The 20238-nt window shown below is 35.9% G+C and overlaps 1 protein-coding gene across 15 annotated transcripts in view; it reads right to left on the bottom strand.

The window, feature by feature from the left end:
- PLEKHA5 (pleckstrin homology domain containing A5) overlaps positions 1-20238 on the bottom strand; it is a 176954-nt gene that overhangs the window by 154129 nt on the left and 2587 nt on the right. For 13 of the 15 annotated variants that reach the window (XR_012044317.1, XM_072874334.1, XM_072874326.1 and 10 more), the window contains exon 3: positions 19264-19321. Coding sequence is in view for 13 of the 15 variants with exons in the window: in XM_072874334.1 (XP_072730435.1) it covers positions 19264-19321 (58 nt within the window). In the remaining 2 variants the exon portion in view is untranslated. Of the gene's footprint in view, positions 1-12193; positions 12353-19263; positions 19322-20238 lie in introns of those variants that run through there. The other 2 variants (XR_012044321.1, XM_072874380.1) reach the window with 2 other exon arrangements.

The raw sequence follows: 20238 nt of genomic DNA, 5'->3' as shown, positions 1-20238 counted from the left end.
TTCTCTTTTCTTTAATAACACAAGATAATACTCATTCCAAAAGACTAAACCTTTTACAGAGTCTTCTAATAGAGAGTTCTTGTACTCCAAAGCCTTTTGTAGTTTTGTGTATACAATCTACAGTGATCTAGTATTAGCAATAGTAAGGTAAGTCATTGTCTTTTAGTTTTTATGAATGTGCTTGTTACTTTGCAACTCTAGATTCTGACATCAATTATGGGCCGCATGCAGGCAAGCAAAATTTAATTTTCGGAGTTGACCAACACTGAGATCTGTATGTAAGAAAGCTTCCAGATTCATTGTTCAAATAAATTCCTACAGTTTCATTAATAAAAAAAATTTCAAATCTATAACTTTAGAGAAAAAAGTTGTACAAATTATGATTAAAGCTCTACTATATTTGTATCCCACTTGTTATATTTTCCAAAGAATTTATTTCTTGAGAGAGTAACATAGAAAGGATAGTTATTTCCTAATAATCCAAGTACTGATTTAGAGTTGAAGAAAAATCATTCTTCAAATGCCCATGTGCTTATATAGAACAGCTGTGTCTTTTGGGAAGAAACGGAGAAAAGAGAAGAATATAATTTTTTTAGTTTTTTGCAAATAAGTAATGAGTCCGTCATTTAGACTGTTGAAAATATCTCACTCTACCCTCCCCAAGCTTGTATCATCTAAATTAATCTCCAACTATCTCTAAAATGATCTCATAGGATTTCTGAAAGCAGGTACAAATTTAACACTTCAATTCCATTTACAATCGGAAAAACTATTTAGCTTCACAGTCTCTTTGCCAGGTACCATCTCACTCACACAAACCTCTTCATGCAAAAAGTTAAGTCAGTTATATCAGCCTAAATCAATACTCAACTAGCAGACAGTATCTAATGATTTCATAAGTTTTATGTTCCTCTCATTAAATCTCTGTGTGTAGTAAAGCTTAAGTAGGAAGATCAGTAGCATTTTCATGTTTACATAGTTTATTTTCAAAACAAGTTAAGACCAATTACTGTAGGGACAAGACACATTACTATAGGGAAAGTATTAAGTGTTCCCACACAGCAATGTTTTGTGCACACACAGCATCCATCAAAGCTTTAGTGATAAGATACCAGTCAGAGATATTCTGCAAGACCATTCCTAAGAATCTGTATAACCATAATTAAAACAACTTTCCTCTCATTTACTACTAGTAAATGAATATTTATGACTTGGCTATTAGTGTTGTTCTTAAGAGCAGCTGAACTAGGTCAGATCAAAAGTCCATGTAACGCAGTGCCCTGTTCCCAGCTGTGATTAGTAGCAAATGTCTTGGAGAGCCCATCAGAAAAGGAGAGACACACAGCGATACCTTGCTTCAGCAATTATAAGCCTCAGAGGTGGGATATTAAGTGAAAGAGGTGACTACATATTCTTCTTCCATGAATGCAGACTTACAGCCCACAGCATCCTGAGCTATACTTTCTAGATGTTTTCAGTCACTTTCCTTAATTACATATGCGTTTCTTTCAGACCTGTTGAACATTAGCCACAAGGGTCAACTCTTCTTGATTTGTAATTCCTCCTGCTAGTTCTTTTATTGGAATATACAGCAAATGTGTTATCTACTCTCCTTTCTACCTTTTATAATTTTATAGGCTTATGGTCTCCGCATCAGCCCTCAGTAAAGTATTGTAGGCGTTCTTCAAATGAAGAGCTTCCATCTTTGATCGCCCTTGTCAAACTTCTCTGTATCTTCTCTAGTTCTATTATATCATTTTCCTGTTAAACCCATACTTCTTTAGCACAAAACTATGCTCATATTTCCAGACACACTTAACTGGAACAATATTATTTCAGATGTCAAGCCTTTACAGTCACATGACTTTTTCAACTGGAGTCTGATTTTAAGAAGTCTGTTTTCTCTACACTGTGGATCAAGGCCACAGCTTCCATTTTTTTCCTAAGTGAAAGTGATAAAATATAATCTGAATATCAATAGATTATTTTTTTTATATCCTGAGGGGGCACAATTCTGTCAATTCATAGGCCTAACATCATGAAGATGTCAACTAAATTTTAAAAAGTAGTGCTGCCTTTCAAATAGGAAATCTTGTTAAAAAGAGCTAGAAATCCTTGCATGAAAAGGTCAGTCAAAAGCAGTGGCATCATGACAAAAAAAAAAGACACCTAAGAATCAAAAAGAAGTATCTCCTTTTTACTTTCCAAGTGAAATGATTTAAACACTTTCCTGAAAGGCTTAAGATTCTCTCAGCACTGCCAGGAGATTGTGGCAAGTGGCACGAAGTAGAAACAACCCCTGCTTGCCTCCAATAAACAAGCTATCATTGCATATGTCTGGACAGCACTGGTCACAGAGCAGATGATAACAAAATGCTAGTTATGTATAGATGCTCTATTTCCACTTGCCTGCCACTGCACCAAGAATGCTGATCACCTACTGCTAAGTTCCCACCACTTTCTGGAGATACTAGTAAGATAACAAATTGATATAGTTGCATGCAAAGTTTTTTTTTAAATGCATGTAGAGCTTCCTTGCTAAAACTGCAAGAGCACTCATTCTATGAACAGACATTTGCTCTAAGTTTATTTTAACAAAGGGGAAATAAAAGATTCAATTAAGATATTGGCTCGAAAGGAGATATAAAGAAGAAAACAAAACCAAAACAAAACTTAGACAGCTTTAGAAAGACACCACTAAAATTTAGGACCTGGTGGCTCCATAGACTGAAGTGATAAAATAGCATCTTATCATCTGCAGATTGCCCATGTAGGTGTTCAAATCACAACAGGGAACAAAAAAAATGCTATTATTTAACTTCTCTGAGAAACAAGACTCATAGCTTAACTTTAGTGCCCACTTCACAAAATCTGTACTACTATTCACAACAATTGGGATTTATATGGAAATCTTTGAAAGACATTCTGAAAGAACATGGAGCTTATACTCTCCTCTGTACTGCATGTTAGTGATGAATTCAGTATTCAACATGGCACATTTAGAGTGAGAGGGCAATTTTCTTCCTAGTTACCTTACATAAGAAGCAGATTATTACATTTTTTTTTCTTTAAAGAAACCAGTAGAATCTGCAAAGAAAGGTATTTCAATTTTTAAATCACTACCTAAAGAATACAAACACTACAAGTCAGCTAAAAAAAACATGTGAACCAGTATTAACACCACATAGATGTGCTTTTTTGGGTTATTATTTTACTTTGGGAAAGTCCCTCTCCCCAGGCAAATTAAAAAAAAAAAAAGGGAGAAAGTCAATTAAGGAGTCATCATTAACAAGTATATACAAATTCACTAAAATAAGTTCTCTATAGAATGTCACTACAGACCTCATCATAATTTTTTTTTTCAATGCCAAACTACTTATAGAGGGTAAACAAGAAAATAGTTTAATTGGCCTCTAACTTCATATTCTTCCACCTATTAATCTTGTACAACAATGAAAACCTTTAATCTGTTTTTGTGGCAAAAAGGTCTCCTACAAGCAGATGGTTAACTTTGGTTAGATAAAAAAAACTCTTCAAAAGGGAGAGCTGAGCCATGTGAAATATTTAACATGAACCACTTCGGCTGCCTCAAAACAGGTTAAAGATACATGAACTTTTGATGAATTCACACTATTCAGTTCATCTACTGCCCAGACAGGTCATATCTTGAAAACATAGCTGTTTCCTTTAAGCTCAAGAGAACAGTAATTGTATGTAAATTCCTGTCCTAACTTCATGTATGGTATTAATCATTCTCTCCTCAACTGCTGGGACTATATGCCAATCCTATTCTTGAGTATTTGTAGAAGCCCAAAGCAATCTTCCTTGTAGATTTTTTTTTCTCCATGAAAAGTTTTTATTCTGAAGAAATGTATCCATTCAGAAGCATGCTGCCTGTCCCCACTCAGCTCCCTCTTTACTGGTGTAATTCACACAATATTTCTACCACTCAATAGGTTGCTTACAGTTACTGATGCACATGAGCTAACATCCTGATACCATTATCTTTTTTGGGACTCGTGTCTCCTCAGCTTTCTGTGAGTCAGTTTTTCCCAAATTATTATCCTGGCCATTACTACACTACCAAGTGAATCTTAATAGCATAAAGTAGTAACACTGGAAGATGAGTACAGCTAATTACTGAAAATAAAATCACAGCTTCAAAGATTGTTCCACACACAACATTTATATACTCTTCTTCATTACACCCTGAGCAAGTAAATATATACTGGTTTATTAAATATCTAAATATAGCTTACAGACTAGTAATGGTCTTGTATAATTTCTGGTGGCCTAAAGAACTATCAGAACACCAAAGAAGGCAGATCTGAACATATACAGAAATAGCTCAAAGCAGTATCACCAGAGAACTCTAGAACAAGCATTTCCATGGTATTTTGTGCAGCACAAAACACGGTCTGAAAGCATGAAAAGCTGAGCTTCTTTGAAAAATAAAGACACAAGAACAGTGGTTTTGGATACAAATTAAAAAAAAAATCAAGTATTTAAACACATAGTTGAAACCCAAGTTGCTAAGTTATGGAAATGTATTATGAAATTAGATTCTTCTCCCTTCCCATCTCTTTTATTTGAGTGCTGAGTGCTAAGTATGTACCATTATATGAAATTAAGTCAAGCAACTTTTTTTGTTTTTACCATTTCAATACATAACTTGGAATGCAACCAATTAAATAGCACAATTTGTCTCTAAAAATAAGACCACGGAGTTTAGTGGCTCTTGATTATGTTGTCCTTACAAGGATCCTTTGCAGAAAAGTACATGTTTCAGTTTAGAACAATGATAATTAGTGCCTGTGGGAATAAAGCAAACTATTTTTTCCACAACAATATCATTTTTTGTAACTTTAATTTTTATGTGATGATACTCCAGTAGTTGCTCAGATACATTTTACTGTCTACAGCGTGGTCAGGATTTGAAACAATTAGCTGCTTTCAGTTTAATCCCCCCATTTAAAAAAAAGTTAGTTTTACTCACTTGTTATAAAAAAACCTGTATGTGAAGAAAGACAATTTACCAATAAGCTCTACATATTTCTAAGAATGCCTCTAACTTTGGATTAAATTATTTAAGATGACAAAACCAATCAGATGCAACTTGTAAGTGCACCAGGAGTACAGGGGTTGTGACCGTCCTCTTCTTGGTGTTGTAAGGGAACTCATTTTCAGAACTCCAGGAATCCATCTTCACTGACTAGGAAGAGTAATATTTAATCTACATAACAGGGGGCATAGCCTAATTGCTTAAATACAGATATAAAAGGTGACAGTGGCTTGCAGAGAGACAACACTACAGAGGCTACACTCCAACATCTAATGTCAGTCCCAGAGTACACTTAATGGACACACAGTCCAGATGCAGATAAAACTACAGTTGTCCTCAGAGCCCTTGAACGGTTATTTTTCGTTCAGCAACAGTAAGAAACAGTGTTTTAATGGGAATGGACCTGTAAAAAATAGAGGAAATGCAACCAAATTTGAGAGAATAGACATGCATCCTTTCCTACCAAAATGAAAAATAGATATCAGCACTTTTTTTTTTTTTTAACTTTTAATGATGCACAGGGAACTATGTTTAATCACCACACCTCATGAGGAAGATTCATTAAACACTTCAAAAGAAGCTTCTAAAAAAGACCAATATTCTATTTTATAGAAAAAAACACCCCTACATTCCCTTGCAGACTTCTCAGCCAATAGTATTGGATCTTTTCCAAAATAAATCCTGGGGTTACAGAATTAGACCAAGAAAAGCACTGATGCAACGATGACTTAAACGGACACAGTGTCATTCACTCAGGCAGCTCCAGAAGTCAAAACAGAGTCAACCCATATGATGAAGTTATGCACGTATTAGTATTTACAACATCCTTATTCCCTGACTTCAAGGCTCTAGAAATTCAACAGCGCTGTTGCAAAGCGTTGTAAAACAACAAAACCAAACAAACCTCACAAATCCTACACAGCTACTCACATAGGAGACTTCTTGTAATCCTACTGATGAAATTCCCATAATTTTCAAATGGAAATTAGAAATGACTATTACATGATTTCATAATCAAAAGAACGTGGGTTTTTTGGTTGTTGTTTAAGTAACAAAAATAGCTTTTTATTTTATTTTGAAGGAAAGCACAGAACCAGTAGATGAGCTGTTCCTACTACTTCACAGCCATTAACCTGAATTTTTACTTGAATATTTTAAGCATTATCCTACCAGCACTCAGGTGTTTATGCTTTTCATTTTTAGAGAGAAATGTTATGTAAAGTTGATCTCCAAATAAATAATTTCAAGTATAGTAAAAAATGCTGTTCAATGGCACAAAACTAAGTATTAATAAAACCCTTCAAGAAATGTATTTGAGTACCAATCTTCAAAGATGGCTTTACACTCCCTAATACATTTATCCTTGCTTCAGAATGAGCCATTTCGTAATGTATTAATTTGAACTTAACGTTACTTTACTTACAAGACAGCTACAAATGCTTTCTATTTTAAAATCTGTTTTATTCTCAGTTCAGCACTGTACTTTTTCATCAATACGTCTAACAGTTAATTTCAGTATCCACTTTAATCCACAAAGAAAATCGAAGTGTAGCATTCAATAATCAAATATTACTTCATCTCAGTATCATGAAAGCCTCCCACACAAAACCACAGATGTGTTGGTAAAACTTTACCAGGAACATTACAAAAGCACTGTGAAGCTGTTTGGACTTATTAATCACCACAACACTATTTATGTCCTCACAAAAATAAAACTGCTTTGATAAAAAGAAAGCAAAAATTTGCTGACCACAAGTCATACTTTTCTGTTGTCATTTCAGTGACATTATCACAATATCTTAAAGACCTGGAAATAAAATGGAGAATTAATTGGTCTTGTCATGGTGTGGCCAACAGAATACACCAAAGAACAATTCAACCCCGACTTGTCTATTAATGTTCAGAGTTTATTTTCGTCTAGTTTCATCAATTAGATGGATTCCTTCACCAAAACTAATAGGAGCCAATCTTTCATAGACAACAGTTCAAAAGACAAAAATGCCTAAACTAGGCCAATCTACTGACAGCACTACAAAGCAAAAATACTCAAGTTCAATTGTTAATCTATTCTTTCGCTCCATGTAAAACTAGAAGTACTGCATCAAGTCCTTAGCAGGACATAGATGCAAGCAATTCAAACTACCATATGGCCAATTAAAGAGCATCACTGATCTGAAGGAAACACACTGAGCATTTCTCCCTCAAAAGAATGACTAGCAGGTTTGTATGAAGTACAGGAGAAAGTCATAAAAAGCAATTTGGTTTTCCTCTGCTACGTGAATTTACCACAGTCCTCTCTTACCACCATTCTTTTTCAGGGAGAAAGGGAGGTGGGAAGGAGGTGATGGGAAACATGGAGGAATAGATGGGATGAAGATTTTACTTGCTATCAAAAGCACATAAGTTCACTGCTTAAGTATCACCATTCTAGGTATGTTGCAGATGAGCATGCACACATATATACCACTTCCTCTGGCTTACAATCTTAAAGAAATATATCAAGTAATCCATCAGTTTATATAAAGAGGTTTTTAAACATATCTGTTAATTACCATGAATATAGTGAGTTGTCCCTAGTGTTCACTCTTTTGCTTTTAGTTTAGGGAAAAAATAAGCTTAATTCAATTAAAAAAAAAAATCTGTAAAGCATAACATATAATTTAAAGTCTTGACTTTTCAATATTTAGCACCGTATCCTGAGCAAGTCCTAATTTTGACTGAATAGCAGAAGATCCTGCAGGGTTCATTTCAGGCTGCAGGCATTTGATACTGAACTGACCTCACAGTATTTACATTCCCCTTAGGAAAATTTGGCATACAGTCCAACTGGGGAAGATCATGTCTAACACTACTTGAGCTACCAGTGCTAGAAGCAAGGAGAATAACAGTGAAAAGAGTAGGGTGAACGATAAGGGCACATATATAGACATAAAATAAAAAGGAAGAAGCAAAAGAGAAGGTCAAACAGCAGAAGAAGAATTGAAGAGACAAGAGTTGGAGACAGTTGGTTTTCTGATATAAGGAAGGCCCTAATTTTTTTTCAAACAGTATTGCAGACAGGCTTTTCAACTAGTAAAAAACAAATTACTTAAACTCAAGGAAAATAATCTAACCAGAAGACTCACTCTCTGCTCAAAACAAATTAACAGCTGCCAACTACAGCTTTGTCTGCATTGCGTTTGATTTCTTGTTGTGGTTGCCATACCTATGTAGAATTTGGACAGAAAAAAACCCAACAAAACCAGAAAACTTCCCCATAAGTTCTGCTTTTGACCAGTCCCACTACAGTTGTAATAGACGCACCTGTTGAATTCAGCAGTTAAATCAAATTCAAAATGTATTCACCTCCATTCATTACAATTTAGGTCCCTACTGCTGCAAAGAAATTAGATAGGAATACAAGAGCCAGTGAGCAAATCCTATTCCCGTTTTTCCTAGAAATGCTTATCCCATCTTCAAACAAGTAAAAATTATGTTTGTTCTTTACAGATTCCCTCTGCCAGCTACATAACCTCCTGTACACCAGGCGTGGTGAAATTGTACAAGAGACACAGGTTCTGAACCAATCCAGATTCATTTCTTCACTTCCCTGAAAAATTAAATAAAAACCTTGTTACCATAATTTATTTGAAAACTCTATTTCCAATTGCACAAGGCAATGTTTAAACAAAGTCATAAAATAACTGAAATGCAAGAGTTCTCGTACAAATTAATGTTGATTGCAATACCTGTCTAAAATGATGGTACCTTCAGTCCTCATGAAAAGTTTGAGAAGATTCTGCCTGCTTTAATGACTTACAAATAGCATCACTGGAAGTCAAAAAGAAAAACCAACTCCATTACCAAACAATGACTGCAAAAGACCCTCTCCTCTCTTATTTAAAACCAGGACGCTAGTAATTCCAACTCCTCAGCCTGATGCAGTCTCTCAGGCAGCCCAAGCTCAAATCATCGAGGGCTGTTAAACACAACCAACCCCACTTACAAGCTAATAGGACATCACTGCTTTCATCAACAGATTTTTTTCTACTTATGTCTCACTTCACGTAGTTCTGTTCCACCTACAAAATTGCAAGATTTTCACATAACTTACATATATGAGCTCAAAAATGTTTTGAAGCAGCAGGCACCCAAACAAAAGATTATAATTAAGAGGATAAAGCACTGGCATTTGAACTGACTGCTGAATTTGATAGTGCTTTTTGTTGGTTTAAACCACAAAGTGAGCAATCGGAGGCAACAGAAATCCTGAATTTCTTGTTAGACAGGTTTGGCACTCTCACCTGAAGTTGAACAAAAACCACAACAGAGTGAGCATTATTCTGAAGAGTATTGCAAAATCTCTTTTGTGTTTAGCTTGGGATACATCAGGATACAAGGATACACCAGGAAAAGGTTCAGATTTTTCCTGATGTCTAGAAATCTTTTTATATTTTGAAAGTGAAGCAAAATGCAAGTGTTCCATGTAAGAAAATTGGAGTGGGGGGTCCTTGAAAGAGGCATAAAGAACAGTGTGTCCTATATATATGGTTTTTTGTGTATATATATACAATATATAATCACTACTGGCAATGAGAGGCCCAAAAGGATACTCTTTCATTTAATTTATATTTAAACAGAAATCACTTTAACCATAATACTAGGTATCACTCATCTAAATAATTCCAAAACTTCACCTTTTATGGTTTACTATGTACCGTGCAATGTACTCAGCTAGAAAATTATGAAGATTTAATGGTTTTGTTGTCAGTTTATCTGCTTTTAAGAACAAAACTTTTCTTAAACACTATTTGTGGCAAACACTGCAGAGAAAATTTTAATCTGGGAAAGTTTTTAATTCAATTTCCAGAAAAAAAACCCTTTCATTTAGTAATTGAATTATCAGACAGACAGGAGCTGCAGAAAAAGAAATGCAAGGCTCAGGACAAAATGATGAGAGTCAAACCACCTTTTCCAGCAGTGTTACAATTCGCACTCTGTTTCCTTCTAGTCTCATCTCCACACTACTTCAAGGCAAGGTTTATTAAGTGGCCTTGCCGATTGTCAGTTCATTTTTATCTGAAGTTGAGCAACAGGAGGGACAGAAGCAGGAGACAGACTGTATGGCAGAGATCAGAACATACTAGTGTCTCAAGGCTCATCAGCCTGGTGTAGTCCCTAGGTATGCTTGTATAAAGAGATAAGAAACCCTAAGTCAATATTTTTTACTGACCAGAACTACAGGCAGATGGCTCAAGACTCCCAGTGATAAGTGTAAGTATTTAGGCTCCTAAACTCTTCAAATTCATTGTAGAACAATTTTAATAACTACTTCCTGCCTGATCAAGGATAAGGTTAGTGACCTACACCTGTAAAATTCACTATATTAGAGAAATTCTTAGGTGTTCAATTCAGCCAACTAAAAATGTATTGGTTCAAATGTCAAATGCTTTTAACTCTGCAGATACAATAACGACGATGGATCAATTAATAAAAGCTAAAGTTTTATTAACTGAAAGAAAATTTAGTAACATTTGTGTGCTTTATTAACTAAAAAGATTTCAGTGTTTCAGACCAGGTAAGCAACTGATACCCACATCAAGTACAGAAGATAGAGATTGTACCTGAAAAGAGATTTAAAATCATAACAGATTATATGAATTTATAATAAGGTTTAACTTACATCATTATTTTGATTAAAATTGTTAAAATAAACATTTGATGTTAGGACATTGATTGCTCAAACACATATTTTTCTTTGTAATTTTCTTCATCAATCTTCTGTATCAAACTTTATCAAAGACTTTAATCAAGAAGTTTTAATTTTATCTAGAGGATTCTCTTCACACATGAAAAAATACAAAAGAAAGCAGCCTTACTAAATGGTGTGGCTAACACGTAAAAACTCAACTAAAAAAAAAAAAAACCCAACAGTCTTAGCCAGGTTTACTCTCTCCCAGAAACCAAGTCATCATTTTCAACATGCAATCAGATGAAAAAGTTTTCTTCTTCCCCATAGGGATTCTGAGAGCACCACTTGTTTATTCTTGTTGCGTACAACATTTTATTTCTAAGCGAGCTTTCTGTCCTTCTTATAAAGGAGGTTCATTGAAAAACTTTGAACATGATATGTCATCTGTTTTTACACATCCCAAACGATATTCTCAAAAATGATAAATATTAAACACTGGTCAGCAGCTCCATAATCTGTAGGATTTAACACAAAATTAGAGAATAAGAAAAAATACAAAGTGTCAGAATTTTGCTAGTAGTACAGCTCAGATAAAAGCATCAAAAGCTGTATTTTTTTCAGGATTTATATAATTTCAGTAATCCCACTTGCTCAGTGAGTAGTAAAGAATATAAAGTTTCCATGAACTACTGGCAAAGACGGCAGTTTAAATCAAAACTTTCACCAGGTATTTTCCTTTCAAACACCTTTGTTTACTAGGACCCCTCTTACCTGGTCTGACACACTGAAATGTTTCCAAAGCACAAAATTAGTTCTTTAAGTATTTGTTCCTACTAAACATAATTTGTAATAGATTCTGGAAGAGAAAAAACAGGAAGCTAATTTTGAAGGATTTGCTTGGCAATACACCTCTCCTTACAAATAATTGTTCTTACTAAGTCACCGTGGAGAAAGCCATGAAGAACTAAGTTTCTGAACCCTCCTGAATATGCGAGTGTTTTTTAATTGTTTATATAAAGGTCTATGACCATCACAGGCCACAGAGGCATTCAAAATGCTGTCTAAAAGCCTTTTTTTTTCCCCACATGACAGATTTCAAACAAGTATTCAACTCCAGGTTTATAGGTCCAGAGCAGAAAGATGAAACATCACAACCAACTATTTAAGCAGACGTCCCTGTCTTACTCAGTACTGGGGAGTAGGAATCTTTCCCAAAGAGTTTTACTGGAGTGCCTAGGCTATCAAGTTCCCATGCCCAAACTTCTACTTCTGAAGGTGGCTACCGATGCAACTTCTTCCCCTGCCCCCCCAACATCGCTGTCAGAGAATACCTTCCCTTCAACCAAATGCAAGAGCAAGTGAAGTGAACAGAGAGAAACGGCTACCATCCACATTCAAAAGAAAGAAGGCAAGGGAAGGAGAGAGAAGGGGGAAGTGTTTAAATTTAGGTATTTACTTACTGAAACACAGAAAAAACACACATACAGGCACCACGTTGGCAGAAATCCCAGCAGTCAGGGCTGTGGAGCTTTGCTTCCAGCCAGCGTTTGCCTCAAGCTTCATAGGAGTTTTCTCCCTCTCTCACACGCACACAGAAGTGCACTGAAGATCGCTCCAAACTGCCAACCAAAGTGTATCTCAGGTTTAATGCAGGTGTAATTCATTATAATAAGAGCCAGCGTAACATAAACATATGCAGGAAAAACAGGCTTAGCATAGCACCACAAGAGACGCTAGATTTGATCCCGTACAACAAAACACTTGTAGACCACAGAAAAACAGTGCGTGCAATTCCTTTAAGTAAAAAGCAAAACATAATGTGCACCAGATAAAATTTGGATCCATAAAAGTTCTCCTGAATAGTGGCTACACTCAGTGGACTTTGTTGGAAAAGTTCACAAGGTACCTGCCTGCCACTTGAGGCAGTTTTGGAAGTGTCCCTCAGCTCCAGGTACTGCAAGACAGGGAAGAGAAAAAGAATCCGTGCGACACCCTGACACAACAGGATGAGGAAATAGTGGTACAGGTCCCAAAATAATTCTTAAGAGTGCACATCAGTTCAGTTATCTTTTTTTTTTTTCCAAGGGGGGGAGGGGTTGGGAAAAAATGCATCACTATATTTATAAAATAATGCAGCAGCCACCCACATAAAAAGTTACAATCCATCAGCATTTCCTTTGTTTTTCACCACTCTTCCTACATTGTAGACACCGAAAATGAAAGACCACAGAAGAATTCACTTCACAGTAATAACATCTTAAAGTACATATTAGCTTTATCTGCTATTTTTAACCCCATAACCCATTAAGGCCAAAGTTAGGGAAGAAATATTACCACTTCCAAAACCAAGGATCCACAAGTGGGGAAGTTAACTTATCGATTTGTTAACAGATGTCAAAAAGCTTGAGTATCTTCAATGCCTTTCTCATGGATTTCAACATTTAATGTAACAACTTACGTATAGATGTTTTTGTATTTTTCATTATTATCCATTAATTCTTACAAGTGTTTACAAACTTGGTAATGGTTGGAAAAAAAAAATCAGTAAGTTTCCTCATGGTTTTAAGTGTATCTTAGTAAAACTGAAGCATTCAAGGTATTACGCAATTTAGAAACACACTTCAGGAAAGAGACAGCTCAAAACATCAACAACAGACACCACACTGGAAGAGAGACTTTACAAGCACAGCAATTCCTAGTGTTCACATTTGATGTTCTACCTGCCAGACTAACTTTGAAACAGGTTTATAAGCCAGGAGTAGTGGGCCCTGCCAGACCTGCACACGAGTCAGGCAACATGTTTTTGCAGGGTGAACTTTTGCCGCCCTTCCTTCTGGGAGAAATTCCATCAAGTTCACTCCTAGGAAATCGGCTCCCAACCCCTACTCGTTTTACTGACTTTCCTCTGCCACTACTCCTTTCTGCCTAGTTTAGTCTCCACTCCTCCCCCTTCTGCAACTACTCCCACCCTTTTCGCCTTCTCCTTCAGTACGTCATCACCTCTATCCTCTTCCTTCCACATCCCCCCTCAAGCTGCTTTTTGGATGCAGTCCCACCTCTCCTCCTGATCCACACCTATTTCTTCCTGTGTCTAGAATCCTTCCACCTCCACGCCTGGCTTTGGCATTGCACCCACTGGACTGTTTCCTCTCCTGCTGTAGCCCCCTTGCATAGCTAGTCCCTTTCACAACTCTCTCACAGCAAGATTCCCAGATAAATGCCCTTTTTGTTTCTCTCTACCTCCTCGGATTTTCTACCCACAGAGCGAAAGCCTGCGCTTCTCCTAGGGCTCCTGGGCGACAATTTCACCCTTCCCAGGACGAGACCTGCACCCAGAACGAGACCTGCGGCAGAAGCCCTAACACTGTGCGACGCGTTTCGCTGAGTGGGAGCACTGTGAAGTGCCAGAGCAAGACACTCCCCACACAAAGTATTTTTGGTTCTTGAAATATTTCAGTGGAATAAAGAAGTAAATGTTAAAATAGATAATAAATTTGCAGGCATTCCTAAAAAGTTCTCCTTTTCTGAACAGCTTTGCTTACTACAAAGGTAAGAGGCACTGGTTAGTTCATTGTAATGTTATGTCCCCGTTCACCCATCTAGCCATATGCCATTATTTGACCTAGAGGTCTTACCATGAAAGAATGAACCAAATGAAGGCCAAGAATAAACTTCAGTCTTTCCTTAATTTTAGTAAAATAAAGGTTAGAGGTAACAAGAGAACTAAATTTCTGGTAGGAACGCTGTGATTCTTACTGTTGGAAGAAAACAATCTGATCTGTTCTTATTTTTTTCAAATCCCATTTTTCAAGAAAGGGCTTCTCTGCAAACACGACTAGCTTTTCTTTGATTTTTCAGGAAAACTTCTCAGCTGAATGGCAGAGGATCTTTAGAATGCACATAAAAGACAAAGGTCCAAACAAAAGCCAAATTCCCAATGAGCACAGATTTATTTAGTAAACAACAGAAACTCAAGGCTGAAAAAGATCTTATCTCTTTTAATCACTTAATAAATTTTTCTTACCTTCCCAAGTTTCAAGCTACATGCCTACAATAAGCAAACCTGCACTGATAAAAGTCTCTATAAAAGCATAAAAAAACCCTCTATTTGATGCAACAGTGAACTCACCTCGGCTTTGGCCTGGGTTTGCCAATGCCTTGCTTCAGCAAGAGACAGGCAAAAATTGTTCTGACAAATACAGAAAAAGGTAAACTTCAATACAAAACTCTAAAATGAAACTTTAACCTCCTTAATTCTTTAAGTTTTTAAGAACTTTTTCAGTCAGCTTTTGTACTGTCCCAGAAGTATCGGTCCTATAGCAGAGTTAAGAAATATCAAATTCTAACACTCAAACAGTTTATCCCAGAGTGTGTCTGTAGATGCCAAACTAGTTAGACTGATGCAAAATTCCTCAAATATCATCCTTGGACTTATTTTTAAAACAACTTTATTTGGTAAATCAATGACCTAAATAATATAAACCTGGTTTAAAAAAAAAAATCAATACAAAAATCCTAACGTATGTCCAGAACTACTGAAATGAAAAAGGAAAAAAAGGCAAGAAAAGTAAGTAAATGTCTGAGTTTAGATACTCAGGTGGTTTTAGCCAGCAATAAGGGTTTCTTAAATATATGTATATGAATAAATACACACACACATATACATACACATGGAGAAAGACGTATTTATGCAATCTTATAGCACTCAAAAACAATACCTTGGTGCCTAATGACTATGCAGTCATTACAAGCTATTAAAAACATCAAGTTGGAAATTTTTGTTGATTTTAATAGATGAAGAGTCTGAAGTCTGTGACCAGGTATGTCTTCTCTATTGACAAGTATCATACTGGGATTGTCACATGGGTCCATTGCCTTATGCACTTATAAATAATGTAAGTAAGTAACTTAAGCTTGCCATACTACTATCCAGCTTAAATTTGTTTTGGGGATAAAGCCCTTAACTTTCCAGAGCTCAATGAGTGCTCAGTACACTAAGCATAAATAAGTAGTCCGGTGAAGTATTCTAAGCAGAACAAAAGAAAATCTGAATTTTTTCAGCATCCTGTGACATCATTTTCAAACTGAGGAATTTTCCCATATCTTGTTTTACTTTGTAATACAGAAAATTCAATAGTTAACTGATAATAAGCTAATTATTAAAGGTTATACTTGAATGTGTTGATTCTACAGTCATACAGCCCTATATTCCAGGTAAAAGTTTACTTATTGTATAAATAAAGATTACACCCAAAGCAAGCATTATTTCAGAAAAGTTTACTGATAGACTTCCCATCAAGTGATGAGGAAGGGCTATCTGCACACATTTCTAACAGTAAGTAAACAAAAACTGGCTTTCTGACTCCCAAAGAGACAAAAGACTTTAATAATGTAACCGCATCTCATGAGAACATATACAATGTATTATGGCACTGCATATTTTTTTACTCCAAATAACAAACACCACGTTTTGTCACTTGCATTTACAAGGGATGGAGAGGATGTGGGGGAATGATTCTGTCATTACCAGGTATCAATTCTTCTACTAATCCAAAAAACTGCAAAAAAAGTTCAAAATCCTAGCTAGCGTCAAGTTACTAATACAACTCTACACAAAAACAAAACCACCTTATGCAATGGGAAGAACTCCGTATCTATCCCTGTTTCAGAATATCTTTCCTTTTTAAAGCTAGAACAAATTCAATGTTATGGGGGGGGGAAAAGTGTGTAAAATAGTCATCATTTGGTATTTACTTATTCTGAAAATGAATGTACGCATCCCAAGAAAAATACAGTGTCCTTTAAAAATAATCACATTTCAATGCAGTCTGTATCCCCAGTCATTTTTCTGAAATGTCAGTCCAAGGAATGTTAAGATTTAGTTGACGATTATCTCTTCGACATTATCCCAATTTGATTATACAGTGTTTACTACATCAAAGCCAGAAAAAGCACAGTAATAGATTCAGCGACACACCCACTTGGAACAGTGAAGACCTATTATTAAACAACCATAAGAATAATTTTCAAAAGGTTTTTATTTTCAAACACAGTCTAGCATAAGATCTTACCATAAAGCAAGGTTGTTAAATATTTTTATTCAACCCACATATTTGAAGCTGTGCCTCAGAAGTTAGGTGAAATTATTTATGTGATCAGGAAACTTGACTATCCTTCTTGTCTAACTCTCTTATTGGACACATTACAGAAATCCAACAGCCAAGTTTCACATGGCTGAATGCATCAATAGCCTACCATTAACATTCATTCCCTTGTAACTTTGTAACTCATATCAGAACATAAACCAACATATTTCTTTCAGACCTGACCATGAACACATTTTCAATATTTTTAGTTTTAACATAGTTTTATTATGCTGTGATCAACATAATAAACATTAATATTTAGCAAATCAGTACACTCAAGTGAGGTTACAGTTAAAAATCCACATGCGGGGGTGCCTGTATAGCACAAGGTCACAACAACCTGTGCTGTTTCCCACTCACGTGGGAGCACCACAGAAGTTTAGATTCAGACAACTAGAATTATAATCATCAACACATCATCCAGAGTTACATTGCCTAGGACTATAAGATAGTGATTATAATGTTGTCACCCTGTCTACGTTAGCTCTCACATCTTCTCTAGCACCGGTAGGACTGAATGTTAGACAGCTTTAGAAGGAGAAGCTATCATTGGGCAGAAGTTTAAATTCAGCCTGAGAGGCTACACAACAAACACGTATTTAACTAAAGATGCCAAACTGGTCATACCATGTGAACCTTTCAGCAGGCTTGACAGCACTATCCCTGCTATCCTCCTACACCTATCAAATCACAGAGAAGTGTTGTTTGTGCAACATGTTTTCAAAGATGAAGCACAACTTTTAAATATCAACAGAGCTATTTAGTGTTGGCTATCAGCAAAACAATCACCTTAATGTACATCCTAACAGTTATGATAACACCTTGAATACATGATCTTAATAAGGACAAGAGTACACAAACAACCTACCTATTTGGTAAGTTTGTGCACAAGCGCATCAGTCACTCTGCGATAGCTGTCCACACAGTTTTTTTATTCTAAGAAAACTCAAGTTGTTACTTTCCAGTTACTATAACTAACACATTGTTCAGCGGTTTATTCTATGAGAACATTGAGAACGGTTTATTCTATGAGACCTTTATCTGAAGGTCTAGAAGAATTTCTTTTTATATTATATATGCACACAAATACAGCTCTAATTTTCACTCAACTTCATTTAATAATCTGAACAGAACACCAGGGGTGAAATCCTTAGTACATTCCTGTCCTCAGTCTGGTGTAGTTCTTGTCAGTTGCTATACAACACTACTACAATGTAAATTACAAGAAGGCAGAGTAGAACAGTAAAACAAACATGTTGCCTATTAACAAGAAGACCCCTTCTAGAGAGCCTGGCACCAGTTCTTACCAGATTTTTGGAGCATTATCCTTCAGTATATTTTTAAAATTTTGTTTAGGATCAAATCAAACATGTTCCTATATAAAATAAACTATGCCACACATATGTAACGCCCATCTTACAATGTCTACAATGCAACTTACACAGAGCAGCTACCTTTTGCTCAACACTAAGACACAGAGAAACCTACCTGCAGCCTATAACCTCTCTGACTATTAGTAACCTTCACTCATACAAGTTATGCCACTGGTGACACTATTCATTTAGAGATGGCAAACCAAACACACAGTGTAGTGAGTAAAAACTCCTGAATGAATCGAGGAAAGCCTACAAATTGTTAAATAACAGAAAAAGCATATTAACTGGACAAATATACATAGGTGCCACTTTAAAATTTTCCAGACAAGTATGGTCTGACTATCTGGAGAGGAAAAGCTTGTAAAGATCTGATCAAAATGACTTCTGGACTTCTACATAAGAGGTCTATTTCCATGCCTCTCATTCAAAAAGACAATACATACAGCAAGTCTACCACAGTGGATGCACCCCTCAAAACATACTAAAACCTGAATAAAAAAAATAATGAAAATCAATGCTAGAAGCAGAAACAGGAGGTCTGCAAAGAAGACAGCCACATGAAACCTTCAGAGTGGCTTTAAACTACGTAATTACTAGACAACAGGACTGAATCAAGACTCTTCTCCCAGTGACGAAGTAAGATCTTGCCTTTCTGAAAGCATTCATGGCATGTCAGTGTATACACACAAGTGTCAGACAAACTCAAGGTATTCTTGACTTGCAAGGACATTTGTTGCTAGACGGTCACACTCACAGCAGAAACTTCATTTGAATCTGCATCCTTAAGCAGCTTTAATTAAAAGTCTTAACACAAAAACTCAAGAAATTGTTTTAGCTGTGCAGAATTCAGTAAACAGAGGACTACATACACTACGACAAACTTGAATACTCCTTTTAGATTTATAGCATAACATTTAAATTCAGTTTGGAATACATTCAAGATTACAGCAACATTTAGACAAACTAATTGAAAATTATAGTATTGTGACAGATGAACATTCAACTTACTTTACATAATATCTTGCACCTTCAAAAGTATAAGCTTCCTCCCAACCTGTGGGTAAGTCTGGAAAACAAGTAGCAAAACATTCCAATTAACTTTTGAAATTGTTAGCCATACTGGTCTACTCCCTAAAACTAAGGTAGTTAAAATACTGTGTGTCTGATTCCACATGTTGAAAGCTTTAGTCCTATAAACAAATATTTTAGAATTGACTCACAATACTGTCTCAGTTTAAATTCTGTAATCCAAGAGAAGCTACATGCATGAAAATCTGATTTGGATTTCTCATTCTCAAATAATAACAATAAGGGTTTAAGTGTGCCCTTATTTAACAAGGTTCCTTCCTTTGACCAGTAACTAGAACTCACGGTCATTGCCAGATCTTTCTGCCCTGAACTTCAGTAGCATCAAATTACCCGACAGGCAGAGATCTAAACAAAAATCAATTTACTTTTGGTTTGCGTTACATGCTAGTCACAAGCATCTTAACAGGCATGATATCAACTATACCACAGAGCATTAGCATTATATTAGCATAATTCCACCACTGTTGTGACTAACAAGTGTTCCTGCAGTGTTTACAACTCTATTCAATTTTACATGAAAATAATTTTCAATGCAAATCTAGTGGAGGAAGTGGGTACATCTTTCCCTTCTCTATTATCAGCCTTAAGAGTCAGGAGCCCACATATAAAAAAAAACACCTCACCACTAATGGTCAATTTTTTTTCAAGTAACAGCTTCCTAATGTAATGGAAGCTCTGAAGATGTTGGGCACCTCTATGCAACTCTAGATACATCACTACCTTTAAGAGTTTGCCCCAGTTAATAAAAACAATAACTGATATGTAGGACTCGCTCATTGAATTATAAAAGCAAGAATGCATTTCTTAATTAAAAGAAAAAATATTCAGTCTGGGTCATGTGATTTTTTTTCTCCCAGTTCACTTATTTGCTCTGGCTGGCTTTTTCCTCCACTC

The sequence above is a fragment of the Ciconia boyciana genome, chromosome 1 (genome assembly GCF_034638445.1).
Source record: "Ciconia boyciana chromosome 1, ASM3463844v1, whole genome shotgun sequence".
Classification (NCBI taxonomy): Eukaryota; Metazoa; Chordata; class Aves; order Ciconiiformes; family Ciconiidae; genus Ciconia; species Ciconia boyciana.
Note: the sequence above shows the minus strand (reverse complement) of the source record. Positions and strands in the feature narration are given on the sequence as shown.